General features: G+C 44.2%; 1 protein-coding gene across 4 annotated transcripts in view; it reads left to right on the top strand.

Annotated features, from left to right (window-relative positions):
* Nucleotides 1-27,984, top strand: part of tmtc1 (transmembrane O-mannosyltransferase targeting cadherins 1) — a 236,714-nt gene that overhangs the window by 146,399 nt on the left and 62,331 nt on the right. For all 4 annotated transcript variants that reach the window (XM_068051004.1, XM_068051005.1, XM_068051006.1 and 1 more), the window contains exon 12: nucleotides 18,365-18,473. In XM_068051004.1, the coding sequence (XP_067907105.1) occupies nucleotides 18,365-18,473 (109 nt within the window). The remainder of the gene's footprint in view (nucleotides 1-18,364; nucleotides 18,474-27,984) is intronic.

Genomic DNA, 27,984 nt, shown 5'->3' with positions numbered 1-27,984 from the left:
GTTCTGGACTCCCCCACCATTAGGAACATCCTTCCTGCATCTCCCCTGTCAAGTCCTGTTAGAGTTTTACAGGTTTCTATAAGATCCCCCTCACTCTTCTGAACTCCAGCGAATATAATCCTAACCGACTCAACCTCTCCTCATATGTCAGTCCTGCCATCCCAGAAATCAGTCTGGTAAACCTTCGCTGCACTCCCTCTATTGCAAGAACATCCTTCCTCAGATAAGGAGACCAAAGCTGCACACAATATTCCAGGTGTGGCCTCACCAAGGCCCTGTATAATTGCAGCAAGACATCCCTGCTTCTGTACTCGAATCCTCTCACTATGAAGGCCAACATACTATTTGCCTTTTTTACCACCTGTTGCACCTGCATACTTACCTTCAGCGACTGGTGTACGAGAACACACAGGTCTCGCTGCATATTCCCCTCTCTCAGTTTATAGCCATTTAGATAATCTGCCTTCCTGTTTTTGCTACCAAAGTGGACAACCTCACATTTATCCACATTATACTGTATCTGCCATGCATTAGCCCACTCACTCAACTTGTCCAAATCACCCTGAAGCCTCTCTGCATCCTCCTCACAACTCACCCTCCCACCCAGTTTTGTGTCATCTGCAGATTTGGAGATATTACATTTAGTTTCCTCATCTAAATCATTAATGTATTTTGTGAATAGCTGGGGTCCTAGCACCGATCCCTGTGGTACCCCACTAGTCACTGCCTGCCATTCGGAAAAATACCCATTTATCCCTGCTCTTTGTTTCCTGTCTGCCAACCAATTTTCTATCCATCGCAATACATTACCCCCAATCCCATGCGCTTTAATTTTACACGCTAATCTCTTATGTGGGACTTTGTCGAAAGCCTTCTGAAAGTCCAAATAAACCACTAAAATAAAAGCAAAATACTGCGGATGCTGGAAATCTGAAATAAAAACAAGAAATGCTGGAACCGCTCAGCAAATAGAAACAAGAAATGCTGGAACCACATCCACTGGCTCCCCCTCATCAACTCTACTGGTTACATCCTCGAAGAATTCTAGTAGATTTGTCAAGCATGATTTCCCTTTCGTAAATCTGTGCTGACTCTGCCCGATTCTACCACTGTTCTCCAAGTTCCGAAGAAGGATCACTGACCCGAAACGTTAACTCTGCTTCTCTTTCTACAGATGCTGCCAGACCTGCTGAGTGATTCCAGCATTTCTTGTTTTTGTTTCAGATTTCCAGCATCCGCAGTATTTTGCTTTTATTATACCATCCTGGAGTCTCTTTTGCGGCCACAGAAACACCTATCTATTCCCCTTACAATTGAATCCCCTATAACTATTGCATTCCCACACTTTTTACTACTCCCCTGTGCAGCGGAGCCAACCGTGGTGCAACGAATTGGGCTGTTGCTGCGTTCCCCTGAGAGGCCATTCCCACCAACAGTATCGAAAGCAGTATATCTGTTTTGCAGGGAAATAGCCACAGGAGATTCCTGAACTGCCTGCCTAGTCCACTTGCTCTGCCTGGTGGTCACCCATTCCCCTCCTGCCTGTGGAGTCTGAGCCAGCGGTGTGACCACCTCTCTATATGTGCTATCCACGATACACTCCACCTCGTGGATGCTCCACAATGTCCCCAGCTGCCGCTCCAGCTCCGAAACCCGGGCTTGCAGGAGCTGCAGCTGGAGACACTTCCTGCATACATGCTGGTCCCCGGCACTGGAAATGTCCCCGGCTTCCGACATGGAGCACGAGGAGCACACCACAGCTTTGAGCTCTCCTGCCATGACTTAACCCTTTAAATTAAATCTTTTGGAACATCTTAATATCAAATAATATCAATTACTCTAGGTCCCTTCTTCCCTGGTCCTCATTACTACAGAACTCCCTCAAAAAAAAAACACTACTTACTATATATGGAAAAAAAAGCTTTCTTACCTTATTTACCTACCCAGCTATTTAGAGCTATTCCCTAATAGCAGTGACTCACCAACCAATCACCTTCCAGCTTTCCTGTGACGTCATGGCTGATGCCTTCACGCACCTGAAATCTGTGTTATCGTTACTCCATGTGAATTAGCAGATTCAGGAGGAGAGAGGGAAATAAGAAAAGCTTTTAGGACTTTGCCCAGAAAGTATGAGGAATCCCTCGTGAAGGTGATATTGCGCATGGACTGATTCACAGCCAATTGCAATCCAGTATTGCTGTGAGGTCCATCTGTTTATGATTTTAATGCAGAATTATAACTTGATTTAGACTGCTTATTAAGTAGTTTTTTTCCTTGCTGTTGGCGATGTTTAGCAGCATCTGTCACAATCATAAAAACCTCCATAGTAATAACCGAGCACCTTCCAAACCTACAACCTGCACCATATAGAAGAATAAGGGCAGCGGACGCATGGGAACACCACCACCTGCAAGTTCCCCTCCAAGCCACACACCATCCTGACTTGGAACTATATCACTGTTCCTTCACTGCCACTGGGTCAAAATCCTGGAACTCCCTAACAGAACTGCAGATGTCCCTACACCATGTGGGCTGCAGCAGTTCAAGAAGGTGCCTCACCACCACCTTCTCAAGGGTAATTAGCGATGGGCAATAAATGCTGGCCTTGTCACATCCCATGAATGAATAAAAGAAACAGGGACTGTATGGTGCAGTGGGTGAAACTCTGGCTTTACATTACTGGGGCCAATCTCAAATACAGCCTAGATAAACTGGGGTGTGTTTCCTCTGTTTGCAGTAACTGGATGAATGAAACTGTTGAGTCAGAGCCTGCAGCTGAGAACTTGGCACATCATTGACTTGTTCTTCTAATATTTGAGCTCAGGTTTCCCATGATGTGTGTCTATGTTTGGACAGGGGAAAGGAATTGCAGGCAATGCAACATAAGGGAGAGTTTTTTTTACTCTATTCTCTAATTGATTGTAACGAGAGCATCTCCAATAGTTGCTTCTCTTCTCACACTATATTATGTCGGGAGTCCCCCAACTATCTTTCCCCCCCCCCCCCCTTTCTCATTAACATGCTGCTTTTTGGTGACGTCAGCAAACATATAAGACTGATGACACCCTGTTCTCCCTCTCCTCCACCTCTTATGTCTGCTCCACAGCCTCTGTGTTGTCTGATTTGGCTGACTAAAGTGTTTTCTTCCAACTCAACATTGGAAAGTTTGAAGCCATCATCTTCAGCCCAAGCCACAAACTCTGCATTCTTGTAATTGGTTTCACCCCCCCCGTCCAACGCCAGCTGCTGTTTCAGGTTGATCAGACTGTTTACATGGTTAATGTCCTAATCAACTCGAGGCTGAACTTCTGGTCACACCTATCCATCGCAAATACTGCCTATATCGACCTCCATAACATCAACAATTCTACTTCTATTTCAGACCATTTTCTGCTGAAACCCTTACCATGCTTTTATCACTTCACACTCGACTATTCCAATTCTCTCCTGACCAGCCTTCCATACTGTAGACTTCAATTCCTCCAAATGTCTGTGGCCCATATCTTATGTTCCACTCATCCATCATTCCTGTCCTTACTGACCAACGTTGGCTTCTGGTTTCCACTGCCTCGAGTTTCATCCTTGAGTTTAAATCCCTTCATGGTCTCAGCCCCTCCTCATCTCTGTACTCCCTTCAGCCCCTCAACTCTTTTCCTTCTCCCCTCAAAATCCCCGTTCCTCTGACCCTGGCATTTTTTGCACTCCCTCTCCCTTTTCCACACCACTTGCTCGGCATTCATTTTTTTGCATTGAGCCTCTGCTAAGTACCTTTGGACTGTTTTGCTTTTACATTCATGGCACTATTTAAGTGCAAGTTCCCACACTGCAAATGAGGCTGAAGCAGAGAAAATACTCCACTCCTCCTCTTCTTCCAGCTATTAGTCTTGGTGTAGTTCACTTTGGGCATGGGCCTAAATTGGAAACCTCATGCAAGAGAGGCCTCAAGATGGTTAGTGAGGAAAATGGAAGGGTGGAACTGGAGTTGAGGCTGTAGCAGTTGAAACTCCGGGTTTCGGAGTTGGAGCAGCAGCTGGCATCACTGCAGTGCATCCGCAAGGTTGAGAGTTTTGCGGATAGCACTTTTCTGAATATGGTCACCCTACAGCTAAAGGGTGTGCAGGCAGCGAGGGAATAGATGACCACCAAACAGTCAGGAGGACCAGGCAGGTAGTGCAGGAGTCCCCTGAATGCATCTCTCTCTCCAACTGGCATTCAGTTCTGAATACTGGTGAGAGTGATGGTTCCTCTGGGGAGTGCAGCCAGAGTGAAGTCCATGGCACCATGGCTGGTTCAGCTATACAAGGGAGTAGCAGGGAGGTTGGAAAAGCAATAGTAATCGGGGATTCGATAGTTGGGGAACAAATAGCCATTTCTGCAGCCACAGACATAAATCCAGGATGTTATGTTGCCTCCCTGGTGCCAGGGTCAAGGATGTTACTGAGCATCTGCAGAACACTGAGGGGGAAGGATGAACAGCCAGCAGTCGTGGTACATATTGGTACCAACAAAATAATTAGAAAGAGGGATGAGGCCCTGCAGGCAGATTTTAGGAAAGAAACTAGGAAGCAGTACCTCAAAGGTAGTAATCTCTGGATTACTCCTGGTGCCATGCACTAGTGAGTGTAAAAGTAGGAAGATGGAACAGATGAACATGTGGCTGGATAGATGGTGCGGGAGCGAGGGCTTTGGATTCCTGGGACATTGGGACCAGCTCTGGGCAAGATGGACCTGCACAGACTGGACAGGTTACACCTGAACAAAGCCAGGACCAATGTCCTTGCGGGGTGGTTTGCTAGTGCTATTGGGGAATGTTTAAACTAATTTGGCAGGGGGTTGGTAACATCAGAGAGTCAAAACAAGGTGCACAAAGAATTGGGAGAGGCGGATAGCTGGAGTCAGATTAAGAGAGAATGCAGTAAGGTCTAAATTAGGTTTACTGTGCTTGTATGTGAATGGAGTGTGGTAAATATGGTTGGTGAGCTGCAAGCGCAGATAACCACATAGGAATATGATCTTGTGGCGATAACTGAGACCTGTCTCAGAAAACGGCAGGACTGGGTGCTAAATATTGCTGGATAGAAGGTGTTCAGGAGAGATAGGGAAGGAAAGAAAGGAGGAGGGGTGGCAGTATTGATAAAGGAAAATATTACTGTGCTGGAGAGAGAGAATGGCCTAGCTGGGGCAAGGACAGAATCAATTTGGTTAGAGCTAAGAAACAATAGAGGCACCATTACACAATTGTGTATTCTATCGTCCACCAACTAGTGGGAAAAATATAAAGGATCAAATTTGCAAGGACATTACAGAGCAGTGCAAAAACTATAGTGTAGTTTGAATGGTGGACTTCAATTATCCCAATATAGACTGGGATAGTAATAGAATAAAGGGCAGAGAGGGGAACGAGTTTCGGAAGTTTGTTTGGGAAAATCTTCAAGATCAGTATGTTTTACCTCCAACAATAAAGGAGGCATTGCTGGATCTGGTTCGAGAGAATGAGCGGGGACAGTTGGATCAGGTATCAGTAGGGGAATATTTAAGACAATGATCATAGCATCATAAGGTTTAGTTTAGGAAATGGACAAGGAGCAATTCAGAGTAAAAATAATTAATTGGGGGAGGGTTGATTTCGATGGGGTGAGAACAGATCTAGACCAGGCGAATTGGAATCAAATATTGGCAAGCAAAACTATCATGGGAGCAATGGGCTGCCTTTAAAGAGGAGATAATTCGGGTAAAGCCGAGGTACGTTCCCACGATGGGGTACGGGAGGACAAACACAGCTGGAGCTCCCTGGATGACAAAAGAGATAGAGAGTAAGATGAAGCAGAAAAAGGATGTGTATGACAGATGTCAGACGAACAATACATGTGAAAACCAGGCTGCATATAGAATGTTCAGAGGGGAGGTGAAAAAAGAAATAAGAGCAACAAAAAGACTATGAGAAGAGACTGGCAGCTACCATTAGAGGGTAAGAGGGAATCCAAAAGTCTTCGATAAATAGTAAAAAGGTGGTAAAAGGAGTGGGGCTGATTAGGGACCAAAAAGATTTATGCATGGAGGCAGGGGCATGGCTGAGATACTAAAAGAGTACTTTGCATCTGTCACTACCAAGGAAGAAGATGTTGCCAAAGTCATAGTGAAAGAGGAGGCAGTTGAGACGCTGGATGGGTTAAAAATTGATAGAGGAGTTATTCGAATGTGTGGCTGTATTTAAAGTTGATAAGTCACCAGGACTGGATGGGATGCATCTGAGGATACTGAGGGAAATAAGAGTGGAAATTGCAGAGACACTGGCCATAATCTTCTAATCTTTCTTAGATACAGCCGTTGTGCCACAGGACTGGAGAATTGCAATTATTACACACTTGTTCAAAAAGGAGCTGTAAGGACAAGCCCAGCAAATACAGGCCAGTCAGTTTAACCTTGGTGGTGGGAAAGCTTTTAGAAATGATAATCAAGACAAAATTAACAGTCACTTGGACAAATGTGGGTTAATTAAGGAAAGTCAGCATGAATTTAAGAGCAACTCATGTTTAACTAAATTGAGTCTTTTGATGAGGTAACAGAGGGTTGATAAACGTAATGCAGTTGATGTGGTGTACATGGACTTCCAAAAGGCATTTGATAAAGTGCAACATAGCATGCATTTCAGCAAAGTTAGAGCCCATGGAATAAAAGGGACAATGGCAGTATGGATACAAAGCAGGCTGAGTGACAGGAAACAGTAGTGGTGAACAATTGTTTTTCGGACTGGAGGAAGATATATACCAGGGTCGGTACTAGGACCACTGTTTTTCTTGAAGTATATTAATAACCTAGACTTTGGTGTGCAAAGCACAATTTCAAGATTTGCGGATGACACGCAACTTTGAAGTGTTGTGAACTGTGAGGAGGATAGTGATCGACTTCAAAAGGAAATTCCCAGGCCATGGGGAAAAGGCAGGGGAGTGGGACTAGGTGAATTGCTGTTGCAGGCATGGACATGACAGGCCGAATGGCCGCCACCTTTGCTGTAACCATTCTATGATTCTATGAAAATGGAAAAGTGCTTCAATCCTTGGTACTAACACCTCTTGCCTTCTGCAGCAACAAAGTAGCATTGTAATAAAGGCTCTGTCTTACATCTGTCAGATCTCATTGAATTCTTATGCTTTTTTGATATAAAAATATAACATCCTTAAAAGCCCATTCTTAACAGCCTGCAGTATAGTCCTGATTGCGTTATGTTTGCATAGTTTGTCATCAGCTCAAGCACGCAACCAGCCAGATCAATTGGTTGCTGGGATACACAAACCATTTGTGGCTAGCCTTACTTTGGGAATCTGAACTTGTGAAAAGCAGATGTGTTGCAAACCATTAATGTACCACAAGAGTTGCCAGTAAATGTTCTAAATCGGGGAACAAGAGCCTTATTATCACTCAGTTCAAGGGGAAGTAAAGCCAAGGGGAGGAAGTTCTTTTTACTTAAAATATGACCCCATACTCAAAGTCCATATTGTGGGTGAGGACACCTGGTGAAGACCGGGACCGGCTTGGCTATGATCTCTCACTTGAAAAGTGAGATGCTGCCACATATGGAACAGTGCTTCAGTTGTAGTTTAACAGCTTTGAGTGAATGTCCCACCTCCAACTGCTCCACCTCCGCCATTGGTCGGCAACATGTCCATCCTTGCAGTTCATCACCTTCCTGCACTAATTGGGAAGGGAAAAGCTTCTTTTGTTACACAGTTGGATGATTCGAGATTGTCCATCAAACAGCCTGTTTTCCCCATCTCCAATATTTTTATACATAATAAACAAAAGCATTCAAAGAAAATGAGAAGAAAAAAAGTTTTGTTTTTAATGACTTGTGTCCCGTTTGTTCACAGTTCCTGGAGATGCCAGGAGAATGCTGGAGTGTTGGCAACTGTAGCTTCATAAGAGAAGGGGAGGGGAATTAGAATTAAATTAAAGTAGGGTGCATAATGAACTCAGCATTCGCACAATGAAGAATCAGATAGTGCTCGAATTTTCAGGAATCCTGTCTCCCAGATGAGGCCAGTTTTGCCACTCATTCAAGGCAACCTACGTGGCAAATACGCCACAAAGCGTATGATCCAGATGATCACAGAAGGACATGTGTCGTCTGTGAATCCTGTCTGCATGAAAACATACCATGAATGTATGCAGCTGTGTGTAGTGTTTTGAATGGGATGTGGGCGATGGATTGTTCTCTCTCTTAAATGGAAACAGAGTGGGAAAACTGAATTAAAAATGCCAAATGATTTTGTTGCATTGCCCAACCCAGTATGTTTATTTCCGTCTTTCAGATACCTGCTGTGTGTTGACAGGATTTTCTGTTTTCCTCCCTTGCAAGGTGTAAAATATGCTACACAATGACCCTCCCTCCAGCTTTGTGTCAGTTCACCAGGTCCATGGGACTCGAAGCCTAGCTTGGAATGATTCCAGTTGTTGAGTCTTGAGTCTGCATGCAAACCTGGCTCCTTTCCATCAGGTGTGGCTATGCTCGCCAACTCTCCTCCTCCTCTCCCAATAAACTAAAACCTGCCTTTTTCAGTAAAAACCAATCCGCGCTGAGCTGCATTACAGCCTTTCCCAGTTTTGCCGAGTGTGTTTGGCAGGAGGGCAGGCATTGCAGTATCTGGAAATATTAAAGCTGGCATCAGTTAAAAATTATCCAGTGTATAGTGGTCAGATTGGTGTGTAAACCTGATTCACTATTGTCCTTCAGGAAGGAAACCCTGGTGTCTTTACTTGCTCTGGCCTATAAGTAACTCCAGTCCAACACCAACGTGGTTGACTCTGAACTGCTCTCTGTAGTTGCCTTGCAAGCCATTCAAACTGGTCCAAAGAATAACAATACGGACTGTAGCAGGTCAGGAGGGTGGTCCACCCCCACAACCTCAGGGCAGCTAGGTTTGGGAAATCCACATGAGAATTTAAAAATAGAGAAATTTATATCGAATTGGGAATGTTTCAACATTAGCCTCTTAATGATGCTATTCCAATTGCTGACAAAGCAAAGTAAAATTCCTTGCATCTGCTCTAGCTAGTAATGCAACTTAAATTGCCCTGGACAGTGGAACAATATGATAACACAGGACAAATCAAGAGCACTTGCATTGAGTTGTGTTTTTGTCAGTGGAGACCCTAGCACCACCTTTGAGGGAAATTTGCTATTTGAAATAAGAAACGTCCAACTGCCAAGTTTAAAGTGAGGGGGTATCATTTGGATTCCTGTTTCTCCATAAACGGAGATCACTGACCTGAATGTCAAGGCTGGGAGAAGTGAAGGAGGATATGTGGGGGTGGAAGGATTATTTACACTGGCACCTTGTATATAACTCACACCATTACATAAGCTGGCCTGTATTTCACAGTTGGCTCCTGAGTCAAAAAGTGCACTGCTTGCTAAGTTCCATCCCATACTAACTTGGAGCAGGTCAGCCCTTTGTAAAGTAGATGACTATCTCCAGAGTGCTTCATAAGGTTAACCAGGTGGGAATTGGTCACTGATCAGGAGGTCAGGCCAGTTACCAATGGAGTCCCAAAGAGGTGCGGATGAGTAAACTGTTAGAGATTTGGGGAGCAGAAGGCTGTGATGGGTGAAGACTTGTAACCAATGGTGGAGGGACGGGGGCTCAATAGAGCTGTAAAAGTGTGACTGCAAGGCTATCACCAAAGCATTACAATGTTTAATAGAAACGTAGAAAATAGGAGCAGGAGTAGGCCATTCGACCCTTCGGGCCTACTCCACCATTCAAAAAAGATCATGGCTGATCATCTAATTCAGTACCCTATTCCCGCTTTCTCCCCATATCCCTTGATCCCTTTGGCATTAAGAAATATATCTACCTCCTTGAATATATTTAATGACTTGGCGTCCACTGCCTTCTGCAGCAGAGAATTCCATAGGTTCACCACCCTCTGAGTGAAGAAATTTCTCCTCATTTTGATTCTAAATGACATACCCAGTATCCTGAGACTGTGACCCCTGGTTCTGGATTCCCCAGCCATCAGGAACATCCTCCCTGCATCTAGCCTGTCTAGTCCTGTTAGAATTTTGTAGGTTTCTATGAGATCCTCTCTCATTCTTCTCAACTCTAGTGAATATAGGCCTAGTCAACCCAATCTCTCTTCATAAGTCATTCCTGCAATCCCAGGAATCAGCCTAGTAAATCTTCTTTGCACTCCCACCATGGCAAGAACATCCTTCCTCAGATAAGGAGACCAAAACTGCACACAATACTCCAGATGTGGTCTCACCAAGGCCCTGTATAACTGCAGTAAGACATCCTTGCTCCTGTATTCAAATCCTCTTGCAATGAAGTCCAACATACCATTCGCCTTGCTAACTGCTTGCTGCACCTGAATGCTTGCTTTCAGCGACTGGTGTACAAGGACACCCAGGTCTCGTTGCACCTCCCCCTTTCCCAATCTGTCACCATTCAGATAATAATCTGCCTTTCTGTTTTTACAACCAAAGTGGATAACCTCACTTTTATCCACGTTATGCTGCATCTGCCATGCATTTGCACTCACTCAACTTGTCCAAATCACATTGGAGCCCCCTTTGCATCATCCTCAGAGCTCACATTCCCCCCCAGCTTTGTGTTGTCTGCAAACTTGGAAATGTTACATTTAGTTTCCTCACCCAAGTCATTAATATATATTGTGAATAGCTGGGGCCCAAGCACTGATCCCTGCAGTACCCCATTAGTCACTGCTTGCCACCTGGAAAAAGACCCGTTTATTCCTACTGTCTGTTTCCTGTATGTCAACCAATTCTCAATCCATGCCAGTATATTACCCCCATTCCCATATGCTTTAATTTTGCTCACTAACCTCTTATGTGGGACCTTATCAAAAGCCTTCTGAAAATCCAAATACACCACATCCACTGGTTCTTCCTTATCTATTCTACTAGTTACATCCTCAAAAAAACTCCAGTAAATTTGTTAAGCATGATTTCCCTTTCGTAAACCCATGCTGACTTTGTCCAATCCCGTTTATACTTTCCAGGTATTTTGCTAGTGCATCCTTTTATAATAGACTCAAGCATTTTCCCCACTACTGATGTAAGGCTAACTGGTCTGTAATTCCATTTTTTTTTCTCTCCCTCCTTTTATAAATAGTGGGGTTACATTTGCCACCCTCCAATCTGCAGGAACTGCTCCAGAGTCTAGAATTTTGGAAGATGACCACCAAAGCATCCACTATTTCCAGGGCCACTTCCTTTAGTACTCTGGTATGTAGATTGTCAGGCCCTGGGGATTTGTCAGCCTTAAATTAACCCCATTAATTTCCCTAGCACTATTTTTTTTACTGATACTGATTTCCTTCAGTTCCTCCCTTTCATTAGACCCTTGGTTCCCTAACATTTCTGGGAGGCATTTGTGTCCTCCTTTGTGAAGACAGAACCAAAGTATGTGTTTAATTGTTCTGCCAGTTCTTTGTTCCCCATTATAATTTCCCCCATTTCTGACTGTAAGGGACCTAGATTTGTCTTCACTAATCTTTTTTTTCTCTTCACATATTTATAGTAGCTTTTACAGTCAGTTTTTATGTTCCCCGCAAGTTTACTTGCATACTCTATTTTCCCCCGCCTAATCTACTTCTTTGTCCTCCTTTGCTGAATTCTAAACTGCTCCGAATCCTCAGACTTGCTGCTTTTTCTGGCAATTTTATATGCCTCCTATTTGGATCCAAAACTATCCCTAATTTCGTTTGTAAGCCACGGTAGAGCCCACTTTATTTTTGCGCCAGACAGGAATGAATAATTGTTGTAATTCATGCACATGTTCTTTAAATATTATCCATTGCCTATCCACCATCAACCCTTTTCGTAAAGTTCCCCAATCTACCATGGCCAACTCGCGCCTCATACCTTCGTAGTTTCCTTTATTTAGATTCAGGACCCTAGTTTCGGATTCGACTACTTCACTCTCCATCTTAATGAAGAATTCTATCTTGTTATGGTCGCTGTTCCCAAGGGACCCCGCACAACAAGGTTGTTTATTAATCCTTTCTCATTGCACAATACCCAGTCTAGGATAGCCTGTTCTCTAGTTGGTTCCTCAACGTATTGGTCTAAAAAACTGTCACGTACACACTCCAGGAAATCCTCCTCTACAGTATTATTGCTAATTTGGTTTGACCAATCTATATTTAGATTAAAGTCACCCATGATTACTGTTGTACCCTTCTTGCATGCGTCTCTAATTTCGTGTTTAATGCCATCCCCTACATCTCTACTACTGTGTGGGGGCCTATAGACAACCCCCACCAATGTTTTCTGCCCCTTGGTGTTTCTTAGCTCCACCCATACAGATTCCACATCATGATTTTCCGAGCCAATATCCTTCCTCACTTGCATTGATTTCCTCCTTTACTAACAATGCTATCCAACCTCCTTTCCCTTTTTTGCCTGTCCTTACTAAATATTGAATCCCCTTGGATGTTTAGTTCCCATCCTTGGTCACCCTGCAGCCATGTCTCTGTAATCGCAACTATATCATAACTGTTTATATCTATTTGTGCTGTTAATTCATCTACTTTATTGCGAATGCTCTGCGCATTAAGACACAATGCCTTTAGACTTGTCTATTTAACATTGTTAGTCATCTTAGCTTTATTTTGCACTATGGCCCCATTTGTTTCTCGCCCTTGTTTTTTCTGCCATCCACTTTTGCTTATCTTTCTGTCTTTCATTTCTATCCTTGTTTCCCACTCCTCTGTCTCCCTGCTCAGTTACCCATCCCCCTGCCATTCTAGTTTTAAAGCCTCCCTCACAGCACTAGCAACCCCCCCCCGAGGAAATTGACCCCTGTCCTGCCCAGATGCAACCCGTCCAGCTTGTACTGGTTCCACCTTCCCCAATGTTTCAGGAATCTGAATCCCTCCCCCTACACCATTTCTCCAGCCATCTGATATACCTGATATATCCTGTTATTTTTGCTCTCACTAGGACCATTAAGGTCCTAATTTTTAATTTACATCCTAACTCCCTATATTCAGCTTGTAGGACCTCATCCTACATTCTTAGTTATGTCATTGGTACCAATATCTACCACAACAATTGTCTGCTCACCCTTTCTCCTCAGTCTGCCCTGCAGCTGCTCAGAAATCCTTCATCCTAGCGCCAAGGAGGCAACATACCATCCTGGAGTCTCTCTTGCGGCCACAAAGAGGCCTGTCTGTTCCCCTTATGATTGAATCCCCTATCACTATAGCCCTGTGACTCTTCTTCCTCCCCTCCTGTGCAGCAGAGTCACCCATGGTGCATGAACTAGGCTCTTGCTGCTTTCCCCTGAGCCATCTCCCCCAACAATGTCCGAAGTAGTAGATCTGTTAGAGAGGGGGATAACCACAGGGAACTCCTGCACTACCTGCCTTTACTCTGCCTGGTGGTCACCCATTCCCTTTCTGCCTTTGCAGCATTTGCCTGCGGTATGACCACCTCACTAAACGTGATATCCACGACGATCTCAGCATCGTGGATGCTCCACAGTGAATCCACCTGCAGCTCCATCTCCGTAATGCGGGTAGCCAGTAGCTGCAGAAGGATACACTTCCTGCACACGGTCGTCAGGGACACTTGAAGCGTCCCTGATTTCCCACAAAGCGCAGGAGGAGCATATCACAGGTACGAGCTCTCCTGCCATGACTTACTTTTAGTGCCATGACTTACCTTTAGTATATATAACAACTGTGTGGGTATGCTTTGGATGTCACACCAGTCAGGTGCATTGTTTTTGGAACAAAAGTTTCTCATAACATCAGCTCTTTCTCAAATTAATATTTTATGATTTTTGTTTCTCAAGAAAAGAGATGCCACTGAGGGGGTAAAATAGACTCCACTTTTGTCAAGTACTTCTCAGAGCTAGATGCAGGGGGAAGCTTCCACTGATCATTAATCAAAATTGTCGCTTAGTGCCAGTCAACAACATCACCTGACATCAAAGGGCGGTGCCGTAATCCACTTCACCCCTCAGTCCCTCTCTCAGCTTATGCCAAACAGTTTGCTGTTAACAGAAAACTAGTAAGCGATGTTTCGAAGACCACATACACTTTGGATTCACCTCAATCTTTAGTTGACTTCGGATTCTAAATAGATCGTCTGCTTTATAATTCTGGCGCTGCATCTTGGAGCTGTGTTGCAGTTTAGTAGTCCTCTAGTTCGCATGGAGGATAAAGGTTGACAAGCATTGAATTGGCCTGTTTCTGTCTATTTTAATTAAAATGCTTTTTACTTGAAACATGTGCAAAACATAGAAGCGTTGCTCCTTGGCCTATTTGGCTTGGCTGATTTCAGGATCCTTAGCCTTGTATTTGTATCCCTGTGTGGCCTTGCCTCACTCTATCTCCATGATCTCAACAAGCTACTTGCTGCAATTCTCACCCTCTTCTCCCATATCACCAGATCATTCCGAAGTCCCTCCATTTCATAATTGGTGTCTGTTCTCTGACATCATGCCCCCTAATCTTTGAAATGCGTCATTTTTTTGAGCTTTGACCTTTGATATCTTCCTTGCCTTGCATTCCAGCCATTACTTCCCCAATATCTGAGTCATTGTAGCAAGTCCAGGGGTTTCACTTGGCGCTGTATTGTTATTCATACCTGGTTTCCATTTGTGATCTCCTTGACTTTGGAAAGTGATAGAACAAACACTGCACTGCAGACCTTGGCCTAGGCTATAAATTGCCAAACAGATATACTAACAACAACAACTTGCATTCATATAGCACATTTATTGTAGTAAATGTCTCAAGACGCTTAATGAGCGATATTAATTTAAAAAATGACATTTTAGACACCAAGTCACAGAAGGACAAATCAGGACAGATGACCAAAGAGGTTGGTTGTAAGGAGCATCTTAAAAGAGGAGAGAGTGGTAGAGAGGAGGAGAGGTTTAGGGAGGGAAGTCCAGAGCTTGAGGCCCAGGCAGCTGAAAGCACAGCTGCCAGTAACATCAGGGATGTACAAGAGGCTAGAATTGGTGGTGCACAGAGATCTTGAAGGCTTGTAGGGCTTAAGGAAGCGGCACAGATAGGAAGGGGTGAGGCAGTGGAGAGGTTTGAAAATAAGCATGATGGATTTTAAAATGGAGTCATTTCCAAAAGAGGAGCCAGCATATGAAGGTCAGCAAGCACAGGGGTGATGGATGGATGAGATTTGGAGTGAGTTCAGATATGAGGAACTCAAGTTTATGTAGGGTGGAAGATGGGAGGCTGGCCAGGAAAGGATTGGAATAGTCAAGATTAGAGGTAAAAAGGCAGGGATGAGATTTTCAGCAGCATAGGAGCTGAAACAGGGTTGGAGTTCAGCAATGTGTCAGAAATGGAAGTGGCCATTCTTGGTAATGGTATGGATATGTGGTGGGCTTGGGAGGGAAAAGGGGAATGTGGAGTAGAGAATGATACAAGGAAATAATCAGAGATTGCCTGGTCAGTGATGGCAAGAGTAGCAAGGTCACATGAGATGATATGTCTGTGAATATGGGTAGGGGAGTTTATATGGAGGGAGATATTTAGGGAGGAAAGGAGGGTAGTAAAACTCAGAGGATGGAAGCAAGAAGAGTTGAGATGGTAGCTGAAATCCTGAGGATGAGAAGTCATTCAGAGCAGAGCCAAAAGGAGGAAAGCAGAGAAGATATATAAGGGAGAATCTTGGAGTGATATTTGGGTGGGTGGTACAGAACAAAGATTTTAAATGAGGGATGTGAAGGGTGGAACAAAGTGAGATGCTCAAAGGAGGAGAATTTGCCAGAATAGTCAGACCAAGGGTGTGATTTAAAGATACAGGCTACACCTCCACCACAGCGGTTTGAGTGGGGCAAATACTGGAAAGTATAGCCAGGTGGGGAAGTTTGATTAAGGGGAAAGGTATCACCCCTCAACCATGTTTCTGCCAAGGACCTTGATGTCAATGTCATCATCCACAATAAGCTCATGGATGTCAAGTGAACGTACATTTTGAAGGGAGATACAGCGAGAAACAATGATAGCCGATATACTGGCAGATTCCACAGGGACGGAGCTGGGAGTGATGACAGAATGAGAGATGGCAAGGAGGTTGGCAAGATTAGCCCTGGCAGAAGGGCATGAAGGGCATAGAGAGATTGGGATGAGGCAATCGGGGTTGCTGCTCGCAAGGAGGCAGCAATGAGTACCTCGGTGGCACTTTCAGAAGATGCCATGAGAGGCACAGCGGGACTATTTACGAGGAAGTGGAGCCTGGGTTGGCAGCATGAGACTAGGAAAGATGATGAGTACTGAAGAATAGGGATTTGTGAGGATTGATTACCTGACAGCAGAGAAAAGAAAGGAGGCATGATGGCGGGGAGGGGTAAAGAGGAAAAAGGAAACTGGCGAGAAAAGGAGAAATAGAAGTGATGTGCTTGGGTCTCGAGCGAGAACCAAAATGTGCACGTGAATGGAAACGGGGAAACATAGGCAGCAAAGCTACGTGCTAGATCAAGATAGCTAGACTTTGAAATATGTTGGTAGTAGAAAGAAGCCATAATGTGGGTAAAACTAAATTTAAAGTCAAGAGTTGATAAAGTTGATGTAGTCAAATCAGCAACAAATTGATAACCAGGTGCAGAGACAAAATAGTTTTTTCTTATTCGTTCATGGGATGTGGGCGTCACTGGCTAGGCCTGCAATTATTGCCCATCCCTAACTGTCCTTGAGAAGGTGGTGGTGAGCTGCCTTCTTCAACTGGTGCAGTCGTTGGGGCGTTAGTACACCCACAGTGCCGTTAGGAAGGGAGTCCCAGGATTTTGACCCAGCACCAATGAAGGAACGGTGATATAGTTCCAAGTCAGGATGGTGTGAGGCTTGGAGGGGAACTTGTAGGTGGTGGTGTTCCCATGCATCTGCTGCTCTTGTCCTTCTAGGTGGTAGAAGTCGCGGAAGCTGTTGAAGGAGGCTTGGCATGTTGCTGCAGTGTAGGTTGATGGTGGAGAGAGTGAATGTTTATGGATGGGGTGCCAATCAAGTGGTTTGCTTTGTCCTGGATGGTGTCGAGCTTCTTGAGTGTTGTCGGAGCTGCACCCATCCAGACTTGTGCCTTATGGATGGTGGACAGGCTTTGGGGAGTCAAGAGGTGAGTTACTCGCCGCAGGATTCCCTACCTCTGACCTGCTCATATGGCCACTTCAGTTCAGATTCTGGTCAATGGTAACCCCCAGGATGTTGATGGGGATTCAGCAAGTGAGACCAGATGCAATTTGATGCACAGACCAATAAGCTTTGTATTTCCAAAAAAAGAGTTATATTTTCATATTAAAATAGCTGTTACTGGAGCCAAGACTTCCACTGGTGCCAGTGGATGAGTCTCTCAGGAATCATTGCAGATACACCTAACAGTTGAAATAATAAGGTGCCATTTCTTCAACTGTTTAAATGACAGATCAAAGCCATTGTAAAAATCATTGGTTGAGTCTTGAAAGAGAAGTGGCCTGAGACTGTGAAGCAATTTCTTCAGTGACAGTCTCTAATGTCTACTTTACACAAGAAGAATGACAGCTCACTGAAATCGACCGGAGCTGCAGGGTGGATCCATGTTGATGTCAATATCATTGTTATTTCAGTTCCTGGACCGGTTGATGTAATTAATTGACAGCAGCATTTCATCTGAAGGATAGATCTGATGTAACAAATTCTTATTTAGTAATGATGATCTTATTGGACAGCTCTCTCCCCAGTAATGTGAGATCATAGGTCCCCGTTAAACAATCCCCTGTTTGGCTAAAGAGATCTGGGATAGAGCCTTAGTGTAATGATAACTAAGGAGCACCCCTACAGATTGCTGATATTGCCACCATGTTCTAAATCAAATCCAAGTTAACAGTAAATAAATAAGTAAATAGTAACAAAGAGAAACATCAAACTTAAGGTAACATTCAGAGCTTAAATATTCCCCCTTGTAAGATGGAAAACAACCGTCATGACTCCTGTGCTAATAATTGAGAAGGGTGTCTCTGACTGTAGCCTAATGTGGGGTTCACTGTTTACTCTGGAGCCTCCTACTCCATCCCTCCTCCCTCATCCCCTCTTTCTTCCCCCATTCTGTGCCCCCCTCACTCTCACTATCTCTTGCACATTCTCTTATTCTTGTTCCAATACTCTCTTATGACTTCAAAATTGAAAACCAGTTCTTAAGTGTATGAAGAGTGCTATGGGAACGTAAGTAGTTTAGTGTCTGTCAAGGGTTGGATGCCCAGCACCTACTTTAAACCCAGTCCTGTGGACTAGCAGGAACCTGAACAGTGGTGCTCACACTGCTCGCTAAAAAGATACATACACCTGATGATACTGATGAAGGCAAACCTCTTACAAAGCATTTCGTATCTTGCAGATCGCAGAAGAAAGTGGCTGAGGCTGAGCAGTTACTACGTGACTCTGTTAGATTTGGTCCCCAGTTTGCAGACGCCTACTCCAGCCTTGCAGCTCTACTGGCTGAACAGGTGAGCTCATGGTGCAATTGGAGCAGAGAGTTTATTGATTATCTTGTTTCTGATTTGTTTATTTGTGTTGGGAACACGTCACTCTGCCCACAAGTCTCCCAGCCAAGTTCTTGAGAAACCCACACTAGTAGAAATTCTGTTTGCCCATTATGTACATGCACTTACTCCTCCATAGGGACACACCCAACGTGGCCAAGGCTTAGGAAGCCCCTTGTATGCATGTGAGTGCTACTGAAATGTAACCAGCTAAAACCGTACAGCCTGCCCAGCACAGAACACGGGTAAGCTTTCTGCTGCTTGTCCAATCTGTTAGGACATAGGCATGCAGGTTGTCTGGTCGATTGTCAACAGTGCCTGTGCTACCTGGCTCAGGACTCAGAGTAGCAAGTCTGCCAGATAGGGTTGACTATTGTTCCAATCCTTAATCTTCAGATGTAGAATATTTGAACCATTGCAACTCCAAAGACACTCTGATTACTTTCCCTTCCCCACCTCTTCCTCCGCCATTTTCCCCATGTCACTCAAAGAGGACTGTGTGTTTCTGATAACTTTAAATTTATACACCAAGAATTTATCACCATGAGCTATGAAACAAATGGCCATTTCTTTTGCATGTGTGCCCAGCCTTGCCACTGCTTTCCTCGGCTCTCACAGTTCCCTTCCTCCATTTTTGTTCGTTATAATCCCTTTCTATTCAGAACGACTTCAAGACGAAACCTTTCCTGAATTTTCAGAGGCCCCTGGTTTTGTGAAATCGCAGCATTTATTTTCCTACAAGGATCAGAAATTAAGGTACCAATGAATGGGCCCCCCCCCCCCCCCCCCCTTAGCTCATTCATCTAAGAAAAATCAACTTGGTTTGGATCAGATCAGATCAGAGATACAGCACTGAAACAGGCCCTTCGGCCCACCGAGTCTGTGCCGACCATCAACCACCCATTTATACTAATCCTACACTAATCCCATATTCCTACCAAACATCCCCACCTGTCCCTATCACCTGCTTAAACTAGTGACAATTTATAATGGCCAATTTACCTATCAACCTGCAAGTCTTTTGGCTTGTGGGAGGAAACCGGAGCACCCGGAGAAAACCCACGCAGACACAGGGAGAACTTGCAAACTCCACACAGGCAGTACCCAGAATCGAACCCGGGTACCTGGAGCTGTGAGGCTGCGGTGCTAACCACTGCGCCACTGTGCCGCCCTCAGCACATTGTCCAATTGGACCTAGAATGAATTGAAGGTGTTTGTTCTCACTCACCAACTGGAAGATGATTCCAAATGTTGGCCACTCTGATACTTCAGGAGCAGAAAGTACAGAACTTTACTTGCATAAGTTGTTTCAAAGCAGCAATTTTCACTTTTATTTATGGCCACCAGATCTTTCCCAGATCAATGTCCTTCTGGCTACATCAAGGAAAAATATAGTAGTCTCTGCTTCTGTTGGTAGGGTTTATATTTGTCACCAAGCTCCTCCTGAGGCACCAGCATAAACCACCTCTTTGACCCCAGATTCACTGACCCAGACTGATTTATCTTATGGAACCACTTATCCTGTTAATCTACTGTCAGGCCATTGGATATGGTGGCACCCATACTGTCAACCTGTCTTAATAATCTGTGAATATACAAGTTTATTACTGCGTGTGTGTGCTCTGGTGGAATTGTGTGCTCTCAGTGTCTTGATTTTATGCAGATACACTGACAGTAAATTATTTCTTAATGTCAGTGAAGTCAGGGATCCTCATGCTTTGGGCCAACCCTGTGCAACACCTGAGCTCTTTCAGTCTGGGCCTCGTTACTTGTGGAAATCTGCTCATACCTGTACTGAGATTGGCTGTTTTGCCCTGCGAACCTTGTAGGCCTGGAAGTTTGGAAAAGGCTGTTTTAGTGGATAAATCCCAACTCGGGACAATAAGACTTGTTAGTATCAGCAGCTTGTAAGCTACGCAATTCAGTGGGACATGCATTTAAACTGCATGTGCAGTTCTTGAAGTTATACGATATGTACCGATGTGGCCCATAAAGCTTTAACAGCCCTAGGTAAATTTGATGCTTTGTGCTACCTGATGAGGTCCTTGGGCTGCTGGCTTTATTTGTCTGTTTTCTCTTCGAGAGCTGCATTTTAGTGGAGTGCTTGAGTACTGTCATCATTATTTATATGTGTAGAGACTAGAAAAGCTGGATTGACAGAGAAGGTTAATGGGAGATTTAATAGAGGTGTTCAAACTTATATGGGGTTTTGATAGAATAAATAAGGAGAAACTGTTTCCACTGGCAGGTGGGTATGTAACCAGAGGACGCAAATTAAATTAATTGGCAAAAGAACTAGAAGACTTTTTTTAAGCAGCAGATTCTTTTAATCTGGACTGCACTGGCTGAAAGGGTGGTGGGAATAGATTCAAATGTTGCCTGAAAGGGCAGCTTTAACGTGACTGACACTTTTTGACTCCAGGCACAAGCTCAGATGGTTCACGCCAATACTATGAAACATGGCTCCACCTATTGGTCAAGTGGGGGAAGATACCTTTGGTACAATACTGAGACACAGAACAACTTGCATTTATATAGCATCTTTTGTTATATTCCAGAGAGCTTGTTGTTGAAGGATTATGCTGGAGTCAGTCTTTACTCAGTCTTGCATTTTACAAACTAAAAAAGATTACAAACATGCAAATAAAAGCAAAACACTGAGGATGCTGGAAATCTGAAATAAAAACAGAAAATGCTGAAATACCTGGCAGGTCTGGCAGCATCGGTGGAAAGAGAAGCGAAGTTAGTGCTTCAGGTCTGTGACCTTTTATCAGAAGTTCTGATGCCAGACCTGCTGAGTATTTCCAGCATTTTCTGTTTTTATTACAAATATGCAGTTCCTCACTGAAGCCTTCACCCAATTTCAATAAGTGTCTCCTTACATATACTCAGGTACATCCCTCCACCTGCATATGATTGAACCCAATTAACATGTTTCCTTCTTTTTCTTTAAATAAAACTTCGAGTTTAACATGCACAAACATTTCAAAACAAATCAATGAATTTCATATTCAGTATAAAGCATTACATTGTGAGATGCCCCTCCACTAGGACCCATAACAATTCCATTGTACAAGCATTTCTTCTCATAAAACAGTCAGATAGTTGACTTGCATGTAGAACGATTATCTACATAACATTCAATAGGTATCTTATCTTCAGTACACCCCTAGAACAGAATATCACCTAAAATATTTGACAAATAGAACCCCATATCCACTGCCTCCAAGAGCCAGTGTTTCCACAGCTAAAGTACTTCCAACAACCCTTTTTATTTTCTTAGCTTCCCAAGCTGTTGGACAACATTTCGCACTTAAACCCATCAAAAATGTTATGAAACCAAATACCCATCAGCAAGATTAGCATGTGAAGCATCACTAAAAATGACTAGTTTCATATTCTTTGGGTCACCTAAGGATGGGAATTTAAGTACGCATTTCTTCAGTTTTTTTAATGTTTTATTTGCCCTTAAAACATTTCTCTACTTTTGGGTGTTTCATCATAGTACTTAACTCCAACAGATGAACACTAGCATCAGGTCTAGTCTGAGTGCACAACCGGTTTAATTGACCAATCAAGCTTTGCAGTAGCCCTGTCTCGTCTTTAGATGTATCACCATCTTTCTATGATAACTTAGCATGATTAACCATGATGGGAGTAACATTCTCTAAAGTTATTCCAGACCTACTCTGCTTAATATCTAAACCAATATATTTAAGAGTGGCTCCCAATCTTAAATTCTACTCTAGTCTTATTAATAACACATTTAGAGTCTTAGAGTTATTTACGGCACAGAAGGAGGCCATTTGGTCCATCAAGTCCATGCCATCTCCCACAGAGCTATCCAGTCAGTCCCACTCCTCCGCTCAATCCTCGTAGCGCTGCAAGTTTATTTTCTTTAAATGGCCATCCAGTTTCCTTTTGAAGTCATTGATTGTCTCTGCTTCCACCACCCTTGTGGGCAGCGAGTTCCAAATCATTATCATTCGCTGTGTAAAAAAAGTTCTTCATATTTCCCCACATGTCTTGCCTTAAAACTTAAATCTGTGTTCCCTAGTCCTTGTACCATCACCTAATGGGAACAGCTTTTCTTTGTCTACCTTATCTAAACCTGTCACAGTCTTGTACACCTCTACCAAATCTCCCCTCCAAGGAGACCAGGCCCAGCTTCTGCAACCTACACTTGTAGCTAAAATCTCTCATCCCTGGAACAAATCTGGTGAATCTCCTCTGTACCTTCTCAAGCACCTGCACATCCTTCCTAAAGTGTGGTGACTAGAACTGGACACAATACTTTAGTTGTGCCCTAACCAGAGTTTTATAAAGGTTCAGCATAACTTCCCTGCTTTTGTACAAGCATACGAATTTGGAGCAGGAGTAGGCCGTTCTGCCCCTTCAAGCCTGCTCTGCCATTTAATAAGATCATGGCTGATCTGATTGTGGCCTCAACTCCACTTTCCCGCCTACCCCGATACCCTTTGACTTCCTTCTGAGTTAAGAATTCACTGGACTCGTAACCCAGAGACCCAGTGTATTCCTCTGGGGACATGGGTTTGAACCCCACCATGGCAGTAGGTGGAATTTGAATTCAATTAATAAAAAAAAAAAATCTGGAATTAAAAGCTAGTCTAATGATGGCCATGAAACCATTGTCAATTGTTGCAAAAACCCATCTGGTTCACTGATGTACTTTAGGGAAGGAAATCTGCTGTCCTTACCTGGTCTGGCCTACATGTGACTCCAGACCCACAGCAATGTGGTTGACTTTTACATGCCCTCAGAAATGGCCGAGCAAGCCACTCAGTTGTACCTAACCACTAAAAAGTCAATAAGGAATGAAACCAGATGGATCATTTGACATCGTCCGATGCACTGGAAATGTCAACGGCAAACCCAGTCCTGTCGACCCTGCAAAGTCCTCCTTACTAACATCTGGGGGATTGTGCTAAAGTTGGGAGAGCTGTCCCACAGACTAGTCAAGCAACAGCCTGACATAGTCATTCTCACGGAATCATACCTGACAGACAATGTCCCAGACACTGCCATCGTCATCCCCAGGTATGTCCTGTCCCAACGGCAGGACAGACCCACCAGTGGTGATGGCACAGTGGTATACAGTCGGGAGGGAGTTGCCCTGGGAGTCCTCAACATCGACTCTGGACCCCATGAAGTTTCATGGCTTCAGGTCAAACATGAGCAAGGAAACCTCCTGCTGATTACCACCGACCGCACCCCCCGCCTCCCAGCTGATGAATCAGTACTCCTCCATGTTGAACACCACTTGGAGGAAGCACTGAGAGTAGCAAGGGCGCAGAATGTACCAAGAGTGGCTCGGTAGCACCACTACTGACTGAGCTGGCCGAGTCCTAAAAGACATAGCTGTTAGACTGGGTCTACGGCAGTTGGTGAGGGGAAAACATATTTGACCTCATTCTCACTAATCTGCCTGCTGCAGATGCATCTGTCCATGACGGTATTGGTAGGAGTGACCACCACACAGTCCTTGTGGAGACAAAGTCCCATCTTCACATTGAGGATACCCTCCATCGTGTTGTGTGGCACTACCACTGTGCTAAATGGGATAGATTTCGAACAGATCTAGCAATGCAAAACTGGGCATCCATGAGGCGCTGTGGGCCATCAGCAGCAGCAGAATTGTACTCAACCACAATCTGTAACCTCATGGCCCGGCATAACCCCCACTCTACCATTACCATCAAGCCAGGAGACCAACCCTGGTTCAATGAAGAGTGCAGGATGGCATGCCAGGAGCAGCACCAGGCATACCTCAAAATGCAGTGTCAACCTGGTAAAGTACAACCCAGGACTACTTGCATGCCAAACAGCATAAGCAGCATGTGATAGACAGAGCTAAGCGATCCCATAACCAATGCATCAGATCTAAGCTCTGCAGTTCTGCCAAATCCAGTCGTGGTGGTGGACAATTAAACAACTAACAGGAGGAGGTGGCTCCACAAGTATCCCCATCCTCAATGATGGAGGAGCTCAGCACATCAGTGCAAAAGATAAGGCTGAAGCATTTGCAACAATCTTCAGCCAGAAGTGCTGAGTAGATGATCCATCTCAGCCCCCTTCCTGAAGTCTCCAGCATCACAGATGCCAGTCTTCAGCCAATTCAATTCACTCCGCGTGATATCAAGCAATGACTGAAGGCACTGGATATTGCAAAGGCTATGGGCCCTGACAAGATTCCGGCAAAAGTACTGCAGACCTGTGCTCCAGAACTTGCCGCGCCCCTAGCCAGATGTTCCAGTACAGCTACAACACTGGCATCTACCTGGCAATGTGGAAAATTGCCCAGGTATGTCCTGTATACAAAAAGCAGGACAAATCCAACCCAGCCAATTACCACCCCATCAGTCTACTCTCAATCATCAGTTAAGTGATGGAAGGTGTCATTGACAGTGCAATCAAGCAGCAGTTCCTTAGCAATAACCTGCTCAGTGATGCTCGGTTTGGGTTCCGCCAGGGCCACTCAGCTCCTGACCTCACTACAGCCTTGGTTCAAAGGTGGACAAAAGAGCTGAACTCAAGAGATGAGGTGAGAGTGACTCCCCTTGACACCAAGGCAGCATTTGACCGAGGAGCCCTAGTAAAACTGGAGTCAATAGGAATCAGGGGGAAAACTCTCCGCTGGTTGGAATCATACCTAGTGCAAAGGAAGATGGTTGTAGAATTGAGAGAGATTTGCCAGTTCTGAAGAAGGGTCACTAACCTGAAACGTTAACTCTGCTTCTCTCCCCACAGATGCTGCCAGACCTGCTGAGTATTTCCAGCATTTCTTGTTTTTATCCAGACTTTTATATTCCATTCCCCTTGCATTAAACGACAACATTCCATTTGCCTTCCTAATCACTTGCTGTATCTGCATACCAACCTTTTGTGATTCATGTACCAGGCCATCCAGATCCCACTGTACCTCAGAGTTCTGCAATCTCTCTATTTAAATAATATGCTGCTTTGCTATCCTTCCTGCCAAAGCGATTAAGTTCAAATTTTCCCACATTAAACTCCATCTGCCAAATTTTTGCCCGTTCACTTAACCTATCTGTATCCCTTTGCAGACTTCTTATATCCTCTCGACAGCTTACTTTCCTACCTATCTTTGTGTCATCAGAAAATTTAGCAACCATACTTTCGGTCCCGTCATGCAAGCTATTGATATAAATTGTAAATAGTTGAGGTCCCAGTACTGATCCCTGTAAGCACTCCACTCATCTCAGCTTGTCAATCCAAAAATGACCCATTTATGCCTAATCTCTGTTTCCTGTTAGCTAACCAATTCTCTATTTTGTACTCAATACCTCAATTTAAGAAGCCTAAGATCCCATATGCTTTGCTAATTATATTCTCAATATGTCCTGCCACCTTCAAAGATCTATGCACATGAACCCCAAGGTAACTGCACCCTTGCATAATCTTTAGAACTGTGCCATTAAGTTTATATTGCCTCTCCCTATCCCTTCTGCCAAAATGCATCACCTCACACTTCGCTGTATTAAATTCCATCTGCCACTTGTTTGCCCATTCTGCTAGTTCATCTATGTCCTGTTGCAATTTTGAGTTTGTTTTTCAGGAGTACTTTCAGTGATATATTGAAAAGCTTTATTTATTGCTGTTTGCTGTCTCAGGAGTGAAATAAACCTCATGTGCATAGATCAGAAGCTTCACTTCTACAAGTTAAAGCGGTGGATCAATCCCTTGAGTTTCGGTGGGTTTAGAGAGGGAATTCCACAACTTAGGGTGTAGGCACATCTGCCAGTGGTGGGGTGAAGAAAGTGGGGGATGCACAAGAGGCCAGGGTTGGAGAAAGGATATTGGACTGGTGGAAGTTACAGAGATAGGGAGGAGTGATAAAGTTTGGAAGACCTCAGATTACAGTCCTGGTCTGTGCTAATCTCAGCCAAAGACACGCAAGGGCACCAACAATTTGTCTTAGTGCCTGTGGGTTTGTCATTTGGTGGCTGCCCACCCCCCACTTTGTTAGAAACTATAGGGTTGGTTTGAACTTTGGATGTTGGTGGAAAATGGGTGGTAGGTATCGATTGCCCATTATATGCTTCGCCACACCTTGAGTGTGAACAAACACCATAGGTCAGCTGTGATTTCTTCTGCACTGATTCAGAGTAAAACTCAAATATTAAACTCACTTCTCTGAGGCTTTTCCATCATCTTGATTTCTAATGCAGAATTTGCAAATGGGTTGAGACTGCTTTAGCCCAAGACATCTAATCATTCACGTTATGAAATAAAACTGCATGTGTAAGAAAACTGGTTTTCCGGTGCCCATGAAAATTCAGTCCTACCATTGGAGGTGATAGGGAATTTGTTTAAAGTGTTACAAATAATTATTACATTGCAGTGATTTGAAATTGTAGTATATGGATTGTGCTTACCAAGGGTGCAAGATGCTCAGGTATAAATACATCAACTGGAGTGGGACAGTTGGATTGTTACAACAACAACTTGTATTTATATTGTGGCTTTAACGTAATAGTGTCCCAAGGAGCCTTCTAAAATATGATACCGAGCATCATAATGAGATATTAGGGCAAATGGCCAAAAGCTTGGTCAAAGAACTAAGTTCTAAGGAGTGTCTTGAAGCAGGAAAGCAAGGTAGAGAGGCAGACTTGTTTATGGAGGGAATTCCAGAGCTTTGGCTCTAAGATGCTGAAGACATAGTGGAATGATGAATATTAGGGATGCTCAAGAGGCTAGAATTGGAGGAGTGCAGAGATCTTGGAGGGTTGTGGGGCTGTAGAAGAATACAGAGATAGGGAGGGGTGAGGCCATGGAGGAATTTGAAAGCAAGGATGAGAGTTTTAAAATTGAGGCGTTGCTTAACTGGAAGACAGTGTAGGTCAGTGAGCACAGGGGTGATGGGTCAATAGGATTTGGTGTGAGTTAGGATGTGGGTAGCAGTATTTTGGATGTCCTCAGGTCTATGGAAGCTAGAACATGGGAGAGAGGCCAGGAGTGCATTGGAATAGTCAAGTTTAGAGGTAACAAAGGCATGGACAAGGGTTTCAGCAGCAGATGAGTTGAGGCAGGGGCGGAGTCAGATAATGTTATGAAGGGGGAAATAGGCGGTCTTAGTTTTGGCGTGTCAAATATGACTCCAAGGTTGCAAACAGTCTGGTTCAGCCTCTGTCAGTTGCTAGGGGAGAGGGATGGAGTCAGTGGCTAGGGAGCAAAGTTTGTGGTGGGGCCCAAAACCAATGGCTTCATTCTTCCAATACTTAATTGGAGGAAAACTCTGCTCATCCAATACTGAATGTCAGATGAGCAGTCAATAATTTCGAGGCAGTGGAGGAGTTAAGAAAGGTGGTGGTGAGGTAGAGCTGGGTGTCGTCAGTGTACATGTGAGAACTGATGTGTTTTTGTATGATGTCACCAAGGGGCAGCATGTAGAAGAGAAATAGAAGGGAGCCAAAGATAGATCCTTGAGGGATAC

This window comes from Heterodontus francisci, chromosome 18 (genome assembly GCF_036365525.1).
Source record: "Heterodontus francisci isolate sHetFra1 chromosome 18, sHetFra1.hap1, whole genome shotgun sequence".
In the NCBI taxonomy this organism is placed as follows: Eukaryota; Metazoa; Chordata; class Chondrichthyes; order Heterodontiformes; family Heterodontidae; genus Heterodontus; species Heterodontus francisci.
This window is presented reverse-complemented; position numbering and strand designations above follow the sequence as displayed.